This window comes from Amphiura filiformis, chromosome 17 (genome assembly GCF_039555335.1).
Source record: "Amphiura filiformis chromosome 17, Afil_fr2py, whole genome shotgun sequence".
NCBI classification, from domain to species: domain Eukaryota; kingdom Metazoa; phylum Echinodermata; class Ophiuroidea; order Amphilepidida; family Amphiuridae; genus Amphiura; species Amphiura filiformis.
Genome location: NC_092644.1, coordinates 42934052 through 42954559, shown reverse-complemented (window position 1 = coordinate 42954559; position 20508 = coordinate 42934052). Strand labels below are relative to the sequence as shown.

At 36.1% G+C, this 20508-nt stretch overlaps 2 protein-coding genes across 3 annotated transcripts in view; both read right to left on the bottom strand.

Annotated features, from left to right (window-relative positions):
* Positions 1–1683: 1683 nt before the first annotated feature.
* LOC140137825 (uncharacterized) lies at positions 1684–12608 on the bottom strand. Of its 2 annotated transcripts, XM_072159615.1 has the most exons (15): positions 12212–12608; positions 11740–11811; positions 10823–10942; positions 10154–10255; positions 9720–9914; positions 9343–9534; positions 8318–8565; positions 5884–6024; positions 5285–5421; positions 4742–4874; positions 3764–3880; positions 3151–3294; positions 2912–2992; positions 1959–2277; positions 1684–1810 (listed from the first exon to the last, which is right to left on the bottom strand). In XM_072159615.1, exons 2-14 carry the CDS (start codon positions 11762–11764, stop codon positions 2089–2091), a joined length of 1824 nt encoding a protein of 607 aa, XP_072015716.1. In that variant the 5' UTR covers positions 11765–11811; positions 12212–12608; the 3' UTR covers positions 1684–1810; positions 1959–2088. The 2 variants fall into 2 exon arrangements, with proteins under 2 accessions (XP_072015716.1, XP_072015717.1); XM_072159616.1 differs by lacking the exons at positions 10823–10942; positions 12212–12608 and having other exon boundaries at positions 11740–12154.
* A 4746-nt stretch (positions 12609–17354) lies between these two features.
* The window catches only part of LOC140137824 (uncharacterized), a 56579-nt gene continuing 53425 nt past the window's right edge, over positions 17355–20508 (bottom strand). The window contains exons 14-15 of the mRNA XM_072159614.1: positions 19829–20146; positions 17355–19671 (exon numbers count right to left, since the gene is read on the bottom strand). Of these exons, the coding sequence (XP_072015715.1) occupies positions 19564–19671; positions 19829–20146 (426 nt within the window). The 3' untranslated portion in view covers positions 17355–19563. The remainder of the gene's footprint in view (positions 19672–19828; positions 20147–20508) is intronic.

Here is a 20508-nt window from a genome sequence, read left to right as displayed (position 1 = left end):
TAACTATTACACCATGAGGTCGCATTGGTATACGTGGGGGAATTTTCAGTATATATCGTAACATATTGTGCGTTATTCATACAAAAAATTTTTAAAAAACAGTACTTACAATGAGGTTCATTGTCGAACCTCAACGGATTTAGACTGATAAAATAGTGCTTGATAACATGCATACACTTTTGGAATTATTTGAGACATTTTTGTGTTTACGTGTAAAACCAATGACGACGTCAAAATTCAGTCAATCTTGGCCGGCCCCCCCGCTGGGGCTTTGCCAGTTGGTGAATGGTCTTTATATTATTAGTTCATGTAGACGGCATAAGAACTGAAGCTAGCTGAAATAGGGATCTAAGAGGGATCATCACCGCAGCATATACCCATACCATCCAACAATAGAATGCTCCCACCCCAGGTTTATTATGCACTGTACAAAATACAAAAATACTTATATTTACATTATAAAATTATAGACAAATCCGACGAGCCAAGTGATGGTCAGGATTAAGTCGGCCATAGCTGGGGGGGGCCATCCGCGCCAAACTAGCTCAGTTTGTTTGGATTGCGATCCAAGACGATGCGCATCAGCGTATCACGGGAGCGGTAAACGCTGCACTCCTGTGATACTGGCATCGCGTAAAATGGATGGAAGGCCCCCAGCTATGGCCGCCAGTGAGGTGTAGTAATGCAATTAGTTCAAATAATAGGCACCCTTAATCTTATATAAATGAGTCTTTACATTTGTTTTAAAACATGACATTCTATCGTTAAAATCTCAAGGGAAAATACAAAATGCAGCTCTTCTTGCAGCATAAAATAATGGGCTATTCTATTTGAAATCCACACACCCCCTGTGGAAGATTTCATGTCATCTCAATTCCAGATATATCTTATGGTCAATCAGACTGAAATTCCAGCTGAAAAGTTATCAAATCCGGTTAAATTTTGCACAATTTTGTTTGGAATTCCAAAATCTTTTACTTTTTATGGATGAATATGGTTGGATCTGATTGGAATTCAAGAGTCTTCCACAGTGGGGTGTGGTTTTCATTGGACTATATTGGTCCTTAGTTGGATATATCATAGGAATTTCATGTCACATTTTAATGATAATTTACCAAAACATAGATGATAAAGCATTCCTTATCAAATTAATGTATCAATCTAACAATTTACTTTTGTCTAAAATGTCCATGCTTTATTGGGTCTGAAAGTGTAAATTGCTATCCCTGGTATTTACTGCTGGCACTATACCATGACAAATTTGACAGTCTTAAAGGTCCGTTCTTATACGCTGCAATTGCTTTGCGATTTGGTGCGTTGCAGATATATCAATTACTTTTTGCCGCAACTCATCGCATTTCCAAGTTAAAATGTATTTAACTTTATTGCGATACCACAATGCAGTATTTTGAGGTGTGCTGCAGTGCGGCAAGCCGGCAACGCATCACATCGCAATGGAGCGTAGTATGAACGGACTTTTATTGTGCAATAAGAAGAGAGTAATAAAAGTACGGATATACTTTATTCTACCTTCATTTTCATGTTCAATTTTGTCTTTTATCAGATTGCATTCATGTTTGCCATTTGTCCGTTTCAGTAGCACACCTATGCTTGCTCCAAAAATACACAAATCTGAATTTTGATTAAATTTAATGTGTTCTGGTTCAGCAAATCGCTGCCTTTAATTTATCATAATTATGCTCTATGATTTTTGCTCAGCTTCCTTGGTCTTCCTAGCAATCTCCCTATAGATTGATCTATTCAACTGTTCATAAACCATCTGAGTATGGGGATGATGTTCACCAGACATCTGTAAAGAAAAAGAATCAGATAGCAAGTTTTTAATGCTCTCTGTGACAAAGAAAGGTATAACGCTGAACATGAAACAGTGCAAATTATCTTATAATGTTGTCTTTTTGAAAGTTATTTTTACAAAAGCAATAATTAAATGTATGTACCTTTGTTCTAACTTGAGAGCATTTCTCCAACCATTTATATGCTTCATAGAAATCTTTCCTGGTATGGAACAAGACATACATACACCATAGAAGCATCCCAGATAAGCGACTCACTTCCCCGTACACTTCATTACAAAAGCAATAAGTAAATTTTATGTACCTTTGTTCTAACTTGAGAGCATTTCTCCAACCATGTATATGCTTCATAGAAATCTTTCCTGGTATGGAACAAGACATACATACACCATAGAAGCATCCCAGATAGACGACTCACTTCCCCGTACACTTTGTCACACATTTCAAGAGCCTTTCTGAACAGCTGAAAAATAAGAAAATATATTTGAAACGGATTATTATAGTATTCGGCAAGGTTCTTCAGCTGTTGCCAATTTGGTTGATTGCTCTATCTGTTGTGCCCTTGAGTAAGTATCTCGATTACTCCTCTCTACCCAGGAGTATAAATGGGTACCGGCATTCTTAAATGCTGGGAAGGTAACAGACTCGCTGTGGAGGAGGTGTAGCGATCCCCCCACAGCAACATTACATGGATGAGTCTGGCCAATCACCAATGAAAGAGAGATGGGCACACCGTTCACTGTTTGTATACAGGTTTGTCTCCTTTACCTTACCTATCTGTATAAATTTTAATTGATGATAAGCTGGGAAGCATAATAAATCACTAAATGCAGGCATTTATATTGCACCTTTAAATTGTTTATTTATCATGTTGCTTCCACTAGAATGTCTCATCAGTCGGATGCATCATCTCATAATGGTGCACAGTATAAATGACAACCTTTAACAGCTCCCCATTTAAACCTGAGTGGAGTGAGACAAGCAGGGTAAAGTGTCTTGTCCAAGGACGCAACTCATTGGCAATACCAGGGTTTGAAAATGGGTCTAGCACCCTAACCATTATGCTACCATGTTCCACAGTGATTCAAGTTACCTACCTTTTCTTTCTCTTCAGAACCTGCATCCAATAAAGATGATTTGTTCATGATGCAATAAGCTACATTCCCCTTGGCTTTGAGCTGAAAATTAACAACAAATATCTCATTTCACCAATTTTTGTGATTTGGTTTGGGTATAAATCTCACATAATAATGAAGTAGCTTATAAGTGTCATTTAGAAGGGTGCCAAATATATTACCGTCTAAAGCACAATTATTAATCCAAAGAGGTTTCTTACCTTGGTAAAGAGTTTGATGGCTTCCTCTACATGTTTCATTGACTCTGTTTTAGCATCTTGGGCTGATAGTGTTTTGTCGCCACCATATTCAATCCAGTTCCTCAAAGCATGAGACAAGGACCTCAATATACTGGCCAACTTGAACTGAGTTGTCATATAATATGTAAAATGAAACAGGGATTAATAAAAAAATTACCGAATGAGCCTTACTGTTAAAACAATACTGTAATATTTTCGTAAACAATATTTGAATTTTTTTTCCACAAAATGTTAGTTTTGAAAAAGCACTAGTATTGCATATTTATTTGTTTGCATTTCTTCAATTTTTTATTTTGATTTAAATGTGGGTAGCACATAGTGTTTTCTACATCACATTGAGACTCATTATCCAAAATATTGTTATTCCAAGTTCTGAGTGAAATTGTACAAGTGTTTTGGATTCTGGAAGCAAAATAGTGTATCAAAATGACTCATAGAATAGTACAAAACTTCCAGGGTTTGTAACCAGCAAACTTTGCGAGTGTAAAGTGATTCGCACATTACGTACATGCACATGTACAAGGGTGCTTCGTCAGCACGCTTGCATTGCCGTCACTACCAAAGTTGAGCTTACCTTTTGATCATCTCCTTTTGCTTTGCGTCTCAGGTTGAGGCAGTTTCTAGCATGTTTGATATATTGTTGCACCATATCTGGATCAACATTACGTGCAAGAGCAATGCTATCCAATCTCTGAAGAAAACATAGAAGATCAATCATTTGGTGCGTTAATGATAGACAGTTATACCGTAAATATTTGTCTAATGGCGCTATGGGCTCCCTTGACATAAGTGGAATTTTAGGCACAGCCTAAAATTAAAAGTAAAATTCCCACCAGCAAATTAGGGCACAGAACCTTAATTCTTGTTTGCATTTTAGAAGAGGGAGCTCTCTATTAATTTGCACATGAAATTTACCCCAAGGCAAAGGAGCCCAAGTGCGCCATTAGGCAAATCTTTACGGTATCTGTATAAAAGATTGGTAGCTGCTACCTTGTGTGAAATGATTTATAGACCAGCTTCCCCACATCCCATCATGTACTATCCCAGAGCGTATGGCATTAGTTCATCAAATGGGGTCACTGGAAAGAGATCTATTTTAAATCTACACCTGCTGTGTGGGAGTTAAGGTCATTTCTTCCATAAGGGTGTATGGATTTCAACTGGAATAGCCCAGTTGGTCTACACATTCACAGCATATAAAGCAGTCAAACTGAAGTTTTAGCATCACCTGATAATGAAGGCCGATTGTTCCATGAAATACGTCGGGCAAGCCTGCTACACACTTATCTCGTATTTTTACGGTTTATCGCGTAATCTACTGCATAATCGCGAAGGCACGCAATGCTCTATTGTGTATATGTGAAGGCACGCAATGCTGGTGTGACTGTTAGACACGGTACGATCGGCCCTCATGAATATGCAAGAATTCACAGCATACAATTAAGGGGACTTTGACTGTTGATACCTGGTCTGTAGTAGTCTGTGAGTATGCCTTTAAAAGTATATATCTGTATCCTGTTCACAAAATACCATTAATGGAAGTTGGTATTACCTCACTGTATACGTCACATATAAGGAAGTACAGGTCTCCTAATATATCTTGACGCCCACCTAATTCCTTCACCTCAAGATCCAATGCTTTCTCTATCAGCTCTATTGCCTTATCATACTGCCCAGCCTGTTTGCTGTCAATGAAATAAAAATTATATACTTGATTCTTGCATCTCAAATTGGTTATCAGTTTTGGTATTGGAGTCTTACTGACTGCCTGACATCAAAAATAAATCAAAGTTCTTTTGCCAATATTTAAGTATGTCCGAGCATGTTCTGCATGTGTGCAATAAATCAAATGAACTTGACTTGCATCATTCAAATATTTGAAGTTTTTTTCATATAAGATAATCTTGCTGTCAAAATGTTTCCCAGGAAAGGGCTTTTTAACAATGTATATTAAAGACAAGATTGCTTCGTTGGCATGCATAGTAAAAGATGCTTATATATTGGAACCTTAATTTTAAACACAATGTTAGTTGCAAAAGCACATAAAAAAAGCCTTCCCCCTAGCTATGGGCCTGTATTCAATGACAATACTTACAAAACAGTGGCTATTTGTTCCTGTCTATTAGCTAGTGTTTCCTGATCATCTTTTCCTCCCTGGGTTTTAAGCTCATCTAAGCAGGTCAGGTAATGGTTAACCATCATATCCTGCCATTGGCTCTCACCATTATAGCGCTAGAAATTGAAAAATAATAAAAGAAAATGTGATGAGAACTTGAATGTTGGATTGTAGCTACATTGTAAAGGGAGAGAGCAGCCAGGGGCTCTGTAACCATGAAGGAATGTTCAAGTAAAGTTGGGAGGTGTCCATGTCAAAGTTTACTAGGGTTAGGGCTAGATTTAGGGTTAAGGTTAGGGCTAGATTCAACAAAGTGAATCTTATTTCATATTCAACATAGCAAACCTTATTTTTGATTCAAGAGTGGGAATTCCTGTTATATATATCCCTGTTTCATTAACCAATGGTAAACCTTTATATTGAAATTTATTTGATGATGTATCGTGACTTAAAATAGATTTGGCAACTAATATGACATGTAACTCTTTGTAAATGCACCCAGGCTGGCTAGGTGCCTCGTATTTGTAACATCAAACTGAACTGAATTATCTAGTGAAAAATGAAATATATCGACATACCTGTATCCAGAATCTTAGGAGATTAATGCTATATTCATCATCATACATTGCATCAAATAGTCCCCACTCTGTCTCCATATTAAGCTTGATTTGTGGTTTCTCAACTGCTGCTGCAGATTGCTGCTGGGTTTTAGTATTCTCCTTGATATTTTGATAGAGATTAAAAATGAAATGTTACTATAGAAAAAAGTGAAGTCATATTTATTACATATATACTTGTAAACTTTATGTTGTATGTCTTTATAGCATGTTCTTTGATATACACCAGGCACAAAAAGAAACTCGTCAGTTATATTCATCCTTGCTGTTCAATAACTTGATAATTTAGGATTATTCTGAAATATACATTTTGTTAATTGGACTTTTCTTTCTCATTTAACACCCTGTTCGTGAACATTGAGCAAGAATTGACCTAGATATGCGCCTCAAACTCTCAAACCCCAAAATGAAAAGTTGCAATTTTAACGATTCAATTGTGCCTGTTACACTGTGTGCTTTATTGATCATGTTGATTGGCCCGTGGTGCGTGTGTAATACAACCAACCCGCTCCCATTGAAAATCGTTGAAAATGCAACTTTTGATTTTGGGGTTTGAGGCTTTGGAGGCGCATATCTTAGTCAATTCTTGTTCGCTTTTCACTTAACAGGGTGTCAAATGAGAAAACAAGGTCCAATTAACAAAATGTATATTTCAGAATAATCCAAAATTATCATGTTTTTGAACAGCAAGGATGAATATAACTGACGAGTTTCTTTTTGTGCCTGGTGTACATTTACAGCTATGCACCTATAGAGGATGCATTCCTAAATTGTTATTTACATCATTTGCAGCCCATTGCACATATTTATAATGTGTGTATGGGTTCAAAGGAGGTCCCTGATTGGAATGCAAAGTATCACCTTAAGGTTATTAATTATTTTTAACTGTTGTGATTTGGTAGTTCACAGCATCTTACGAATGGTAGTGAGCTTTGGCAAAAACTGCATTGCTCAATTCATAGCGAAGCGTAGAAGAATTAAAATATCACAGATATACTTTTATAGGTGCTGCGGTTCTTGAGTTACGTTGTAAAGAGGTCTGAAACAACAACACTTTTGTAAAACGTACATAACTCATTAACAAGAATAAATTAAGCAAGTTTGCAAAGTATACGATTTGTAGAATGTACTTTTGCAAAGTATCAAGGTGTTAATTTTCAATAATATATTGATCTAGATAATGAAAATCGATTTTTAGGTTGCTTCGACCAACAATACCTCGTCTACCCTTAACGTCCCTGTTCAAAGGTGATTACATTACAAACGCACCACACACACACACACAAAATATTAAGTGCACATCAAAAAGCATATAACCCTAACACCAGTAAAAACCACAAAATACCACGATGAAAAATTCATAACATGCATACATCCCAGGGTCTGCGATGACGCAATCACCCGAAGTGTGATATGCTCACCGAATTGCTGGCCGGGCAGCAATAACCCGAGCAGCTACCGGTCCGCGTTCGTTCGCTTGGCATGCGAGGGGTCAAAGGTTCGAATCCCGGGGTGCCAAGTCAAAATTCTTCTTCTTCTTGAAAATTCGGATCTTCTCTGACTTCCGATACCAAAAAGCATGGGTCAGTGTTAGGGTTAGAAAAGATGTATTTTTCCAGATTAGAGTGTCCTTTAACCCTAACACCAGTAAAAACCACAAAATACCACGATGAAAAATTCATAACATGCATGCATCCCAGGGTTCATGATGACGCAATCACCGAAGTGTGATATGCTCACCGAATTGCTGGCGGGCAGCAATAACCCGAGCAGCTACCGGTCGCGCTCGTTAAGCTGGCATGCGAGGGGTCAAAGGTTCGAATCCCGGGGGGGCCAAGTCAAAAATTCTTCTTCTTCTTGAAAAATTCGGATCTTCTCTGACTTCCGATACCAAAAAGCATGGGTCAGTGTTAGGGTTAGATGAAAAATTCAACAAATTGACCTCAGATATTTTGTAGATGATGAGCATTTAAATTAACTTTGTTATTTGATATTGTTTTGTTCATTTAAATATTACCAATTAAAGGAGTATTTCGTGATCCTAGCACCCTCCTTTTATGTCATTTTTCAGAAGATATCCACGAAAAAGGCTTATTCCCAAAATTTCAGTTGATTCCAATTTTGGGTTTGGAGTTATGCATGATTATGTGTATTACACTGCTCCATAGACAATGTGTTGTAATTTCTGGTGTACCAGAACGTAATTCAAAATTCAAATGTTTTTGCTAAACAAATCAATCTGCAGGAAAAATTTTTACATAAACATTATGTAGCCAGAGAAGGGGGATGATGCTGTGGATCACAAATGCCCATTAATATTAATAATGTATTATCAAGAAACTTTAAAATAGACAGAACAGTAGGATTTTAAAACAAAGTTAAATATTAGACTTACACCTTTGGCAACATCAAAGAGCAAAAGTTTGTGTTGACGCAACTTTTCATCACTCTTATGAGCAGACAGTCCGGTGTCACAAATATAATGCTTGCAATCCTGACACTTAGCTACTGCCCTAGACTGTTTACCCATTTCACAACAAGTGCAAGAGAACTCCACCTCTCCTCCAGTAAGCTGTTGTTTGGATGCTTCTTCTTCTACTAATTCCTTGAGGTGGAAGTCAGTTGGAAATTGTCTGACACCGCCTTTGGGGAGAAAAATGGAGTAAACTTGAACATTAAAATAATGTTTTGCTTTTGATTTTGGTTAGTTCTAGCTTAAGTTGAGGATAGATTTTAAATTAATGCCTTAACCACAAGTGGGAGCATGTGTGGCCGAGTGGATAAGGCGCCCGACTCATAATACATAGGTTGCGAGTTCGAGCCCCGCTCGTGCCAACGTGTTGTGTCCTTGGGCAAGGCACTTTATCCTCATTGCCTACTGGGGATGGGGTTGGGTTGGGTTGGATTGGATGTTTGTATAGTTGTTTGTTTCAATGTTGCAATATTGGCGCTGATTAAGCTGCTGCCTGCAAATTGCATTGTGTCTGTTTAGTTGTGTTTAATGTACAATTCTAGCAATTTGAACTGCGGGTCACCATTAGAGTTTGAAATAAAACCTTCCTTTAAGAGAGGAAGATTCTTCAAAGAATCTATGCAGAATCTGATGTTAACTAAATGTATTGAAATTTGAACTGAATTTGTGTCACTGATGGTTACCAAGGGGTATTTGTGATTTCACACAATTTTCATTTCAATGCATTGGAATTGAATTGGAATAAAAATGATTTCGCTTAGACATGAATTGAATTTGAAAATAATTATGAGCAAAGACGAATTGAATTGGTTGGAATTAAAATCAATATTCAGGAGTGAAATAGCATTATATTGCAGAAATGCAGGATAGCATTTTGGGGTTCATAAATTGGAGAAGACAACTGGGACTTTGCAGTGTTTGTTTATTTGTTTGTTAGTAATCCTTACCTTTAGGTACAGATGACTCCTTTCTGCATAGTGGACATGATATATGCTTGGTCCCAGTTGGAGCTAGAGGTACTAGGCATTCTTCACAGAATCTATGCATACATGGCAACATTTTGGGGTTCTTGAATGGGAGAAGACAGATAGGACATTGCAAGGCTTTGCTACCTCCTCGATTAACTGGTAGCCACTTCTCTGTGAAATAAAGAATGAGTTGATCTTTGAACTAAATATTTTGCAGCAACTTTAAAAAAGATGTTATGAAACATTTTTATACCTCTAAGGGTTTTTGTATACCTTTCATATAACCCAGTATTTAAAGGTTACCATCCTCTTCTAACCTTTATGTGAATATATATAGTTTTTGGTGGAAAGCTCACCTTGTTTAGCCCTTTTGCCTTTATCACCAAGTTCCTTGACAACATCAGAGAAGACTTTATCAAGCATCTCATCAGAATGAGCTTGATAGTACAAAGCTGTACCCATGAGTATACCTAGCCAGCCAGTAGGCTGGAAATTCTCCTCTACTTTCAGTGGAATGATAACCTTGTCCTTCTGGAATGCATACTCAGCCTCTGGAAATTGAAATAGAAAGCATTTTCTTCTTAGAATAAGTGTAATTATTTTTGTTTAGTTTTAGTTTAGTTTAGTTTAATTTATTTTTTTATGTGTGTCTTTATATATTGTACTTTTTATTCAAACTTTCAGGAGTTCTTCATCAGATAAGGGAAAATATCAATGAAGATCAACAAGCCTGACTGTATTCTGAAAAATTATTACCTCTTTAAAAACTACAATACATATGCATTCGTACCTTTCTTACAGCATCTACTGTCTTGATATCTCTTGGACACACACATTAGGATTGCATCAGCATTCTCAACTGCATCTGCCATACAGGCTAGGGTGTCACCAGCTGTAATGTTACCAGGATTAGTAAACATAGGTAATATATATATACCAAATCACACTGATATACAGGTGTGCATATAGATAGGCAGCTACAATTATGGAAAAATGTGTTGGCACCATGGGTGAAAGAGATTAACAGAGCATGTTCAAGCAGTCAAAGTTTCAGCATCACCTGACAATCTTTCTCTTTTATTTGAAAAACTATGTGTCATACGAATGTGCAGTTATGCTGTCTCTGTTTATTCCAGTAAATCAAGCCACTCTTCACCTGGATTGTACTCTGTGTTCCTAATAGCGCCATCTCTTGAAAAGTGTTTCAGAAGACCTAAAAGGCATTTTTATTAATTTTGTATTTCAAGCGTTAATACATGCTGTATATAGAACTACTTTACTTTACTTTACTTTACTCTACTTTTTAAATTTATTCTAAGCACATACTTTTAAACAAAAAAGATGCAGAGTAAATCTAGAAAGACCGAAATTTGAAGCATTTTGCAAAGTCAAGCCAATATAGGGGCACCGCTGTAGCAGGGGCCCCTAAAAAGTTTTTAAGTCAAACATGATTAATTACCCATGTGATTAATGTCCATCCAGATATTATATCCGGCTTCTTTTAGTTTATCTCTGAGTTTAATCATTCTCTTTTGAGAATCCCATTGGTAGCTTATCATCACATGCTTGGTAGCAGATGCTGTAAACAATATTAATAAATTAGAAAAAGAAAGAGTGATTGGTAAAATAATGTAAAATTTTATGATATTCCTACTTTATCATAAGTTTTGATGTGAAAGAAAATTGACAATGATCATGAGCTATTGTGTTTGGAGGAAAATTTCACCTTGTTTAGCCCTTTTGCCTTTATCACCTAGTTCTTTGACAACATCATGCATTTCATCAGAATGAGCTTCTTTGTATAACGTTGTTAATCAGGGATGAATCCACACCTTTACAGTAGTGTATATGTAAACTTAAGTTAAAGGAAGTGCGCAAATGCATTACACATAAAAATTTGTCATGCCTTGAACTTGTGTGTACGTGTTCCATGCTTACACATTGAATTTGTTACAAAAAGCAGCTAAATATTGCTGTTTTATTTTGGTTATATTGTTGATTTCAACAGAGAAATCATCAATCTTTTTGTCATATTGGCTGACAATCCTCATGAAATAATCATGTGAATTAGATGATCTTTAGCTTGTTTCAGCATTCACCACCATTTAACAACTTGCGCTGGTGCATACGTTGTATGGTTTACTTTTCTAATGAGCCATGCAGATATCAGACATATGATTGTATTCCTGAGTAAATAAAACCTCAAAAAAAGATATTTTAAGAAAAAGGAATACAGAAGAAGAAACAAAAACAAAAGAAGTTCACCAAAATATGTGTTAGTCAAACATAGTGAGTTAAGGAGAACTAAACATAGTTATTGAATATATTATTTACACACTGAAGGCTGTAAAAAACAAAAACACTGAAGGATCTTACCTTTATCATCTTGCGAGGTGGCCATGATTCTAGATGAAGGGCTCAGTGCTTCTGCTTAAGTAAAATGTTATGCTGTATCATAAATAAAGGACTAATGGATGAATAGTATTATAAAGTACATTAGAAATAACAAAAAATCATGCAGCACCAAGGCAGTTCAGTTGGCTCATGGAATCAAGTTGAAGCTACATGTAGATGAAGGAAAGTATGATTTGTGACCAGATTTTGTGTTAGAACGCAGGAAGTAATAGAGCCTATGACACTATTATAATAGAGGTTGACATATCCTGTGATGATTTCCTTATATGGGTCGCAATGGTCACTGAATATTTTTGTACAAAAGATTTTGTAACCAGTCCCTCACTGTACAGAAAGACAAACAAATCATTCTTTTATGCAACTACATGTACACATATCATAGTACACTTAAGGCTTGTTGTGTGGCATTTAAAAAATACCATATGTGACCTACAATGAAATGAGCATAAAGTCGCAAGTATAGTTTCGAGACATTCTGGCTGACTGAGTTGATGTTTTTTGTTTGCCGCACACCTGTACAAGCCAGTAGTATGTCATTCGTGAATGGCACATTGTGCAACATTCACAAAGGATATACAGGCATACTACTGGTTTGAACAGGTGCGTGTGAAATAAAGAACACCAACGCAATAGCCAGGGCATCTCGAAACTACCAACTTGCGACTCTAGCAGGTCACATAGTCATGCATGTCATTTTGGTCCACTCTTTGGGACACACATTCCATGACACATAAACACTCCATCCACTTCCATGTCCTCACCCCGTACACAGGAATTGGGTTCAGGAAGTTGTCATGATTGCCTTTTTTGATGTACACATTCAAATCAATACACTGGCATATTTGTTATCACTTGGACTCACTTCCCCGTACACTTCAAAAATGTTATCAAACTGAATGTTTTATACCATTTATTATAACCTGACATTTAAAAATGTTTTCTCATCTTTTCTAATGAGGTTTGTTAAATATAATATGTCAGACAACAAGAAGCATGACAAAATAAAAGTAATTCTTGGAAAGATTGTTTTTATTTCTATTATATACTCTCAGTACATACTCATTTCAATACTACACAATTAATAAAGAGTGCAAATGTAACAAAAATACTTAGTTTTAAAAAGAAGTGCTAACAAAAACTGGCATACACAAAGAAATAACAACAAGAAATGTCTTTAAAAAGACAACGCCATGGATGAAGATCATGTTTCATAATTTTGCATTGCAAGTAGGCCTACTTAGTAAATTTGAATGTTTTGCACAACTAACCGGGTGCGAAATATTGGCATTTATTGGTAAATACCACCAATGACATACTAGGAAATACTCAAAATTTTCATGTTGAAAGCTGAATTGAAAAATGTGTGCTAAATAGGTCTATACATTTAATTCATACTTGTAACAAATGGCTCAATTGAAATCATATCCTCCGAAAAATGGCCTGCAAAGAAATTGTAACAAAAACTGGCCTTGGCAAAGATGTAATACTAAAGTTTGTTTGGTTTATATAAGGCGGAAATTATTCGCCTTTTGTTACTGCACGTCTCAATAAAGTCCCAACTCATGCTCACGTAAATTCACATAAGCCTGAGCTAGTCACGCATTCCGCAACGCACACCTAGCGTAAGCACTGCGTCCAACAGCGTGCACGCCATTCTATATCAATACACAGTGTTATGAGTCTTATATTTTCCGCCTTATAAGCCGAACAAACTTTAGGTCTTGCGTTTTCCTGCAACACAGACTTTGTTGTAAGATATTTCTGAGCACCAAGTAAGCATGTTCTTGATTCGCATCAACCTGCATCGTTATGCACATTATGCAAATGTGACCTGCTACCACGAAATCAGCGTAAAGTCGCCGCGACTTTATGCTCATTTTGTTGAGTTGGTAATTTCGAGATATTTGGTCTGACTAAGTTGATGTTCTTTGTTTGCTGCCACCTGTACAAGCCAGTAGTATTATCATTTGTGATTGGCCCATTGCGCCCCCATTCACAAAGGACATACAGACATACTTAGTGGCTTTACCAGGCGAGTGAACACCAACGCAGTAGCCAGGGTGTTTTGAGTGAAATTGTGTCAAATGTGCATAGTTTTTCGGATTTTTTTACCAACAAAAAGTAGTCCGGAAACCATATTTTTTACCATATTCATTTTACCATTTTAAAGAAAACAACCACTTGAACATAATGTGAAAACAAAAAATTCTATGAACGATGTTTCAAGTTTTTTTTTTTTTGCATGTAGTCTGTAGTAAAATTGGGGAAAATCATCCTTTTTGGAATTATTTTGCTTAAAAATCTGACTCCTAAACATTTCTTTTATTTATTTTAGATTTGTTATCAGCCCATATGAAAATACCAAAATGTCAAAATATTATGAAACTGGTCTATGCAAATTAGAGTCACGCGGTAGCATGACCAGCAAGTTTTTAAAAAAACGACTGATAAAGAAGAATAAGAAGATGCATCATGGGACTATATTTACGAAACAAAAACGCTATTGTTCTATGATATTTTTTCGCTGGGTACAAAATATATCTAAAACCATGCTAAATCGTATTTACTATCCAAAGTGTAATATTTTAATAACTCATTAATTCAAAAAGTTACACCAATCATACAGTCAATCCGATTGTTTGATAATAAATAAACATTCTTGCTTTATTTCACGCGGTATTTCATAGCCAAAATTAGTGGAAAATCATAGCTAATCATACTGATATCCACAATCTTTCATCACTGCTACAGCCATACATGGCTGTCACTGTCGCACTACCTTTTGAGATTCACTTTCAAATATACCCTAGTATATTCCTGGATACCCTACATACAAATTCTGGATCCCATTCGCCAAAAAATCAAGTTTATCGCAATTCTTTTATTCTTTCCGGACCACAGCATACATTCATATTAATAAATACTCCACTTTCACACGTCGTTATATCGGTCGCCCCCGGGCTAAGCGGTTAAGGTCCTGGACTTCTAATCCATTTATGAATTTTTGCTCAAGTTCAAAACTTCCCACCACTTTTTTTTTTCTTAATGTTTTATTAACCAATTTATTGTCATAAATCAAGAATAACACCATCTCGAACATCCATTGCTATTATGATATTATTATTTTTTTCATCAAACAAACATGTTTGATTTTTTATTCTCATTTAGGCCTAGGCCTACTTTCACCATCCAGATGCTTTCACCATGCCTGACTATCATGACATCTTCGTCATTTAAAACACATTTATCATTGGCTCTGTTCACAGTTCAATCTGAAATTATATTTGCAATAAATATTATAAATTGTGACAAATTAAAATCACAAACCGCGAAAGATCGCCAACAACTGCCGCTGAATATTGATATCCAACTAGATTTCACTGCAGGGCTGTAAAGAACCACAAACCGCGACATTTGGATATCCAACTAGATAGCCCAGCAGGGCTACAAAGAATCACACACCACAAAATATGGATATCCAACAGGCTTAAACTATAAATTAGCTCCCGATAGAGGGCAGGGCCTGATAAGGAAATTAAAATCACAAACCGCGAAAGATCGCTGACAACCGCAGGGCAACAACGAACCACAAACCGCGAAATTTGCACATCCAACAAGATTGCCCGCAGGCTTATCGATTATAAAGAACCACAAACCGCAAACCGCGAAAGATCGCCAACAACTGTCGTTAAATTTGGATATCCAACTAGATTGCCTCGCAGGGCTATAAAGAACCACAAACTGCGAAATTTGGATATCCAACAAGCTTAAACTATAAATTAACTGCCGATAGAGGGCTTGATAAGGAAATTAAAATCACAAACCGCGAAAGATCGCCGACAACCTCCGCTTAATAGGGATATCCAACTAGATTGCCCCGCAGGGCTACAAAGAACCACAAACCGCGAAATTTGGATATCCAACTAGATTGCCCACAGGCCTATAGATTATAAAGAACCACAAACCGCGAAATATGGATATCCAACAAATTAAGACCACAAACCGCGATAAAATGAAATGAAATGAAATGAAGAGCCACAAACCGCGAAATTTGTATTTGCAACTAGATTGCCCACAGGGCTACAAAGAACCACAAACCACTTAAATATGGATATCCAACAAGCTTAAACTATGAATTAGCTCCCGATAGATGGCAGTGCTTGATAAGGGAAATTAAAACCACAAACCACGAAAGATCGCAGATAACCGCCGCTTAATAGGCATATCCAACTAGGTTGGCCCGCAGGGCTACAAAGAACCACATACCGCGAAATTTGGATAGCCACGTAGATTGCCCCGCAGGGCTATAAAGAACCACAAACATTCAAACACGATTATCTTGCCCAGTCGGGGCATTTAGACGCTTCCGTAGTATAGGCTTAAATATATGCGCATTTACCAGTTCCAACTTGGAAGTAAATCGGACTTACTCTCCGTATCTCTGTGGCATTGTCAACATTGGGTGTGTGTTGTTCATATTTACATTTTCTGTACATATTTACGTTGCCTTGAATAATTAAAGTATATTAAAATATATATTGATCATTGTGTACGCCTCAGTCACGCGTGACGAGCAAGTTTTAAAAATAAACGACTGATAAAGTTTTGTTTAATTATTTATTGTCATAAATCATGAACAGCAACTTCAAACATCTATTTTTCGTTTTATGGAGCACTTTGTAACCTGATGACTTTCCAAGCTTGGAGCTGCTTGGTTACATTCATAAAAAGAAAAGAAATCTACCAAAAAAACGTTGACAACGTAAAGAAATCAGCAAGTTTAAAAAACCACCTCGGCTCACTTTTTGAAACTTGGTCCCATTTTGAATACCAACAGCAAATCAGTGTTTTTATTTTATTTCAACATAATACAGCGTTTCCTACAAGATTACAAGCCTACTACACTTCTGGAAATGTTTTAAATTTATATAAATATGATGAAATTTAAATCAATACCTTTTACAAATGGGACCAAGTTTCAAAAAGTGAGCCGAGGTGGGTTTTTTTTTTTTTTTTTATTTCTTTACGGTGTCAACGTTTTTTTGGTAGATTATATTATAACAAAAACAAAGAAATGATAGCAAAAAACTGGCCTATAAAAAAGTCATGACAACAAAAATTTAAGGAAAAAACCAGTTTTACACATTGCTTTCTGTCCCTTTGATTCTATACAAAGCAATTTCAACTTCTTTTGAGAAGTTCATCTGGAATGTCTATGTTTTACACATCACATAATCTGCTAATCTACTTATTTAACCTGGGGTGACCACTGGAACTGTTCTCCCTTGGTTCCCGGTCCCTGCACTCCGTGCATCCGTGGGTATTCATGCTTGTCGGTGAACTTTAAAACACCCCTTTTGCATCTCATTTCGCAAGTTTTTAGGGAAAAACACCCTTTTTTAGCGATTTCGCAATTGTTTGCCCTTCGACAATACCCTATTTTCGCTAAAACGCGAACGATATTTCTAACATACCCTTTTCTGACAGAAACACGTAGGCTGCTCCATGAAAATACCCTTTTTTTTTCAATTTCGCGAACACGTGGTTTGAAAAACACCCTTTTTGTGTGTTTCATGAATCGCATTTCTTCATCTGGTAACACCCCCTATTTCGCGAAATTTTCGACGAGCATGAATACCCATGGATGCACGGAGTGCGGGGACAGGGCCTTGGTTACCAGGTGTCACAAAGGCCACACATAATAATACACAATAAAAATGGAATTTAAAACATTAGGCCTATATCAATTAGATTGCACATAATACCACAACAAAAACATCAAAGAGCAATACAGCATTTAAAATGTTATATCATTAGGTTGCACATTACAACAAAAACATCATAGAGCAATACACTGAGGAAAATATAGAAAATAGAAAGACTATACATATATATCATATGATTATTTACCAAAATAAAGCTGATGATATGTTCTTTAAATAACACTGCACAAATATCTTTGATCAATTACCCCGTCATTTACCAAACTAAGGCTGATGATATGTTCTTCAAATAACACTGCAGAAATATCTGATCAGTTACCAAACTAAAGCTGACGATATATTCTTTGAATAACACTGCAAAAATTTATTTTATCATTTACTAAACTAAGGCTGATGATATGTTCTTTAAATAACAATGCAGAAATATCTTTTATCAGTTACAAAAATAAAGTGGATGATATATTCTTTAAATAATGCAGACATTTCTTTTATCATTTACCAAACTAAAGCTGATGATATATTCTTTAAATAACACTACCTTCAGGCTGACGAAAAAACAATGCAGGAATATCTTTGATCATTTACCAAACTAAAGTTGATGAATTATAACAATGCACAAATATCTTGAAATTGGTATTGTATTGTAAATTTAAATTTCAAATGGAGTCACACATTCAGGTAAATTCACACTCCCTGTGTGGAAGATTAAGGTCATGTCTTCCATAGGTGGTGTATGGATTTCGACTGGAATGGCCCATTGCAACCAAACTTCATAGGGTCATACAGTAGCGGATCTAGAAGGTGTAGATTTAAATGGAGTCAACCATTCAGGTAACCCCATTTGAAATTCACACTCCCTGTGTGGAAGATTAAGGTCATATCTTCCATAGGTGGTGTATGGATTTCGACTGGAATGGCCCATTGTAACCAAACTGCATAGGGTATACAGTAGCGGATCTAGGGGGTGTTGATTTCAAATGGAGTCAACCATTCAAGTAACCCCATTTGAAATTCACACTCCCTGTGTGGAAGATTAAGGTCATGTCTTCCATAGGGGGTGTATGGATTTCAACTGGAATAGCCTGACTTTTGTTTCCAGTGTCTCTGTTCAAATCACAGTAGTTTTTGAAACATTTTGTAAACTTGCCAGACAGGTTCCATTGAAAAGCTTGAAAGTATTGAATAAAATATTTTGTAACTCCTATTGTTCAATTCCAAATTAGATTGACAGGTTCCTATTGTGAGCCCGAATTTGCTTGATAGTCCTATTGCAGAACACTTAATTTGTTATTTAAAGAGCTGAGTTACCAAACATTTGAACCGCACCAGCATCCTTGCTTTCTTAGTTCAAATTTAGATCAAATTTGTGGAATGAAAACTATTCATGCGATGAGCATGATGAAAGTATGTTTACTCATTGTGGAATAAAGTCATGATGCATGTATAATAACTGGCCATCTTTGTGAGGTGAAGCAACTTTTCAAGTCAAATTGAAATAGTTCAACGATTAAAGGCCCATTCAGTGATTTGCTCATCCGAACGATCGTAAAAATCATCAAAATTCAGATTTTGTTACCTTTGTCATTGTCATAGATGTGCTAACATAGCCTGCGAATGGTTCAGCCGAAAGCTGTGTATTTAAGTCAAAGTAAGACATTTTACATGTATCTGTAATTTAGATACTGACAGTATCTAAATTAGCTTCATGTATTTGAATGGGGCTTCAACTTCGTCAGTACTGCTGTTTTCTTCGTTTTTTGCCAAACTTGTAATTTCATGTAGAATTACGCGGTTCGTAATTAAGGTGGCCCCCACATAAAGGTGTGTAAATAACAAAGGTTTGTAAATACAAATAATATTCAATATGCAAATAAGCTCATTAATATTCATAAATATGCAAGTAACATGACACAAAACTATTCCTCACATCAGGCCACCATATACTATCAAAAATACCAAATGACAATTTGAATAACTTATCCTTCACTTTTAAGCAATTTATAAACAATTTTAATTTTTTTACACTTGCGCTGGGATCACTGAATGGGTCTTTAAACAAGGCTTATGATTTCTGCTCAGCTTCCTTGGTCTTCTTAGCTATTTCCCTATAGATTGATCTATGTAACTCATTGTAAACCATCTGAGTATGAGGATGATGTTCTCCATACAACTGTGAGTGAAGAAAAATAATAAAATTACGAGTTTTTTAATACTTTCTGTAACAAAGAAAGGTAAACAGAAATGTCATGAAACGGTGTAAATTATAGAAGGTGTAAATATGTTTTTTAAAGTTATTTTTACAAAAGCAATAAGTAAATTTTATGTACCTTTGTTCTAACTTGAGAGCATTTCTCCAACCATTTGTATGCTTCATAGAAATCTTTCCTGGTATGGAACAAGACATACATACACCATAGAAGCATCCCAGATAAACGACTCACTTCCCCGTACACTTCATTACAAAAGCAATAAGTAAATGTATGTACCTTTGTTCTAACTTGCGAGCATTTTTCCAACCATTTATATGCTTCATAGAAGTCTTTCCTGGTATGGAACAAGACATACATACACCATAGAAGCATCCCAGATAAGCGACTCACTTCACCGTACACTTCATCACACATTTCAAGAGCCTTTCGGAGCAGCTGCAAAGTAAGAAAAAAAAGCATTTGTCAAAACTTGCTGCAAAACATTCTAACATAATGTTAAAAGTGTTAATGACAAAATATTTGGCAAACTGAATGTTCGCCAAAAAATGTTTTTGTAGTGTTTTTTTCCATATACCTTTTTTCATGACCTTAATAGATCCCAGCATTTCAATGTTACTAACATGTTTTGACCTAAAAACAAAACACGTACAATTATATAATGTTTATAATGTTTTAGAAAGATTTTTTGTGTTTGATGGGATGTGTACATTAGGGATTCAATCATGTTTCACTGTTGTTCATCACCGTTTAACAACGATGCTTCCGTGTCGTCTGTGTGGTTTACTTCACGGGGATTT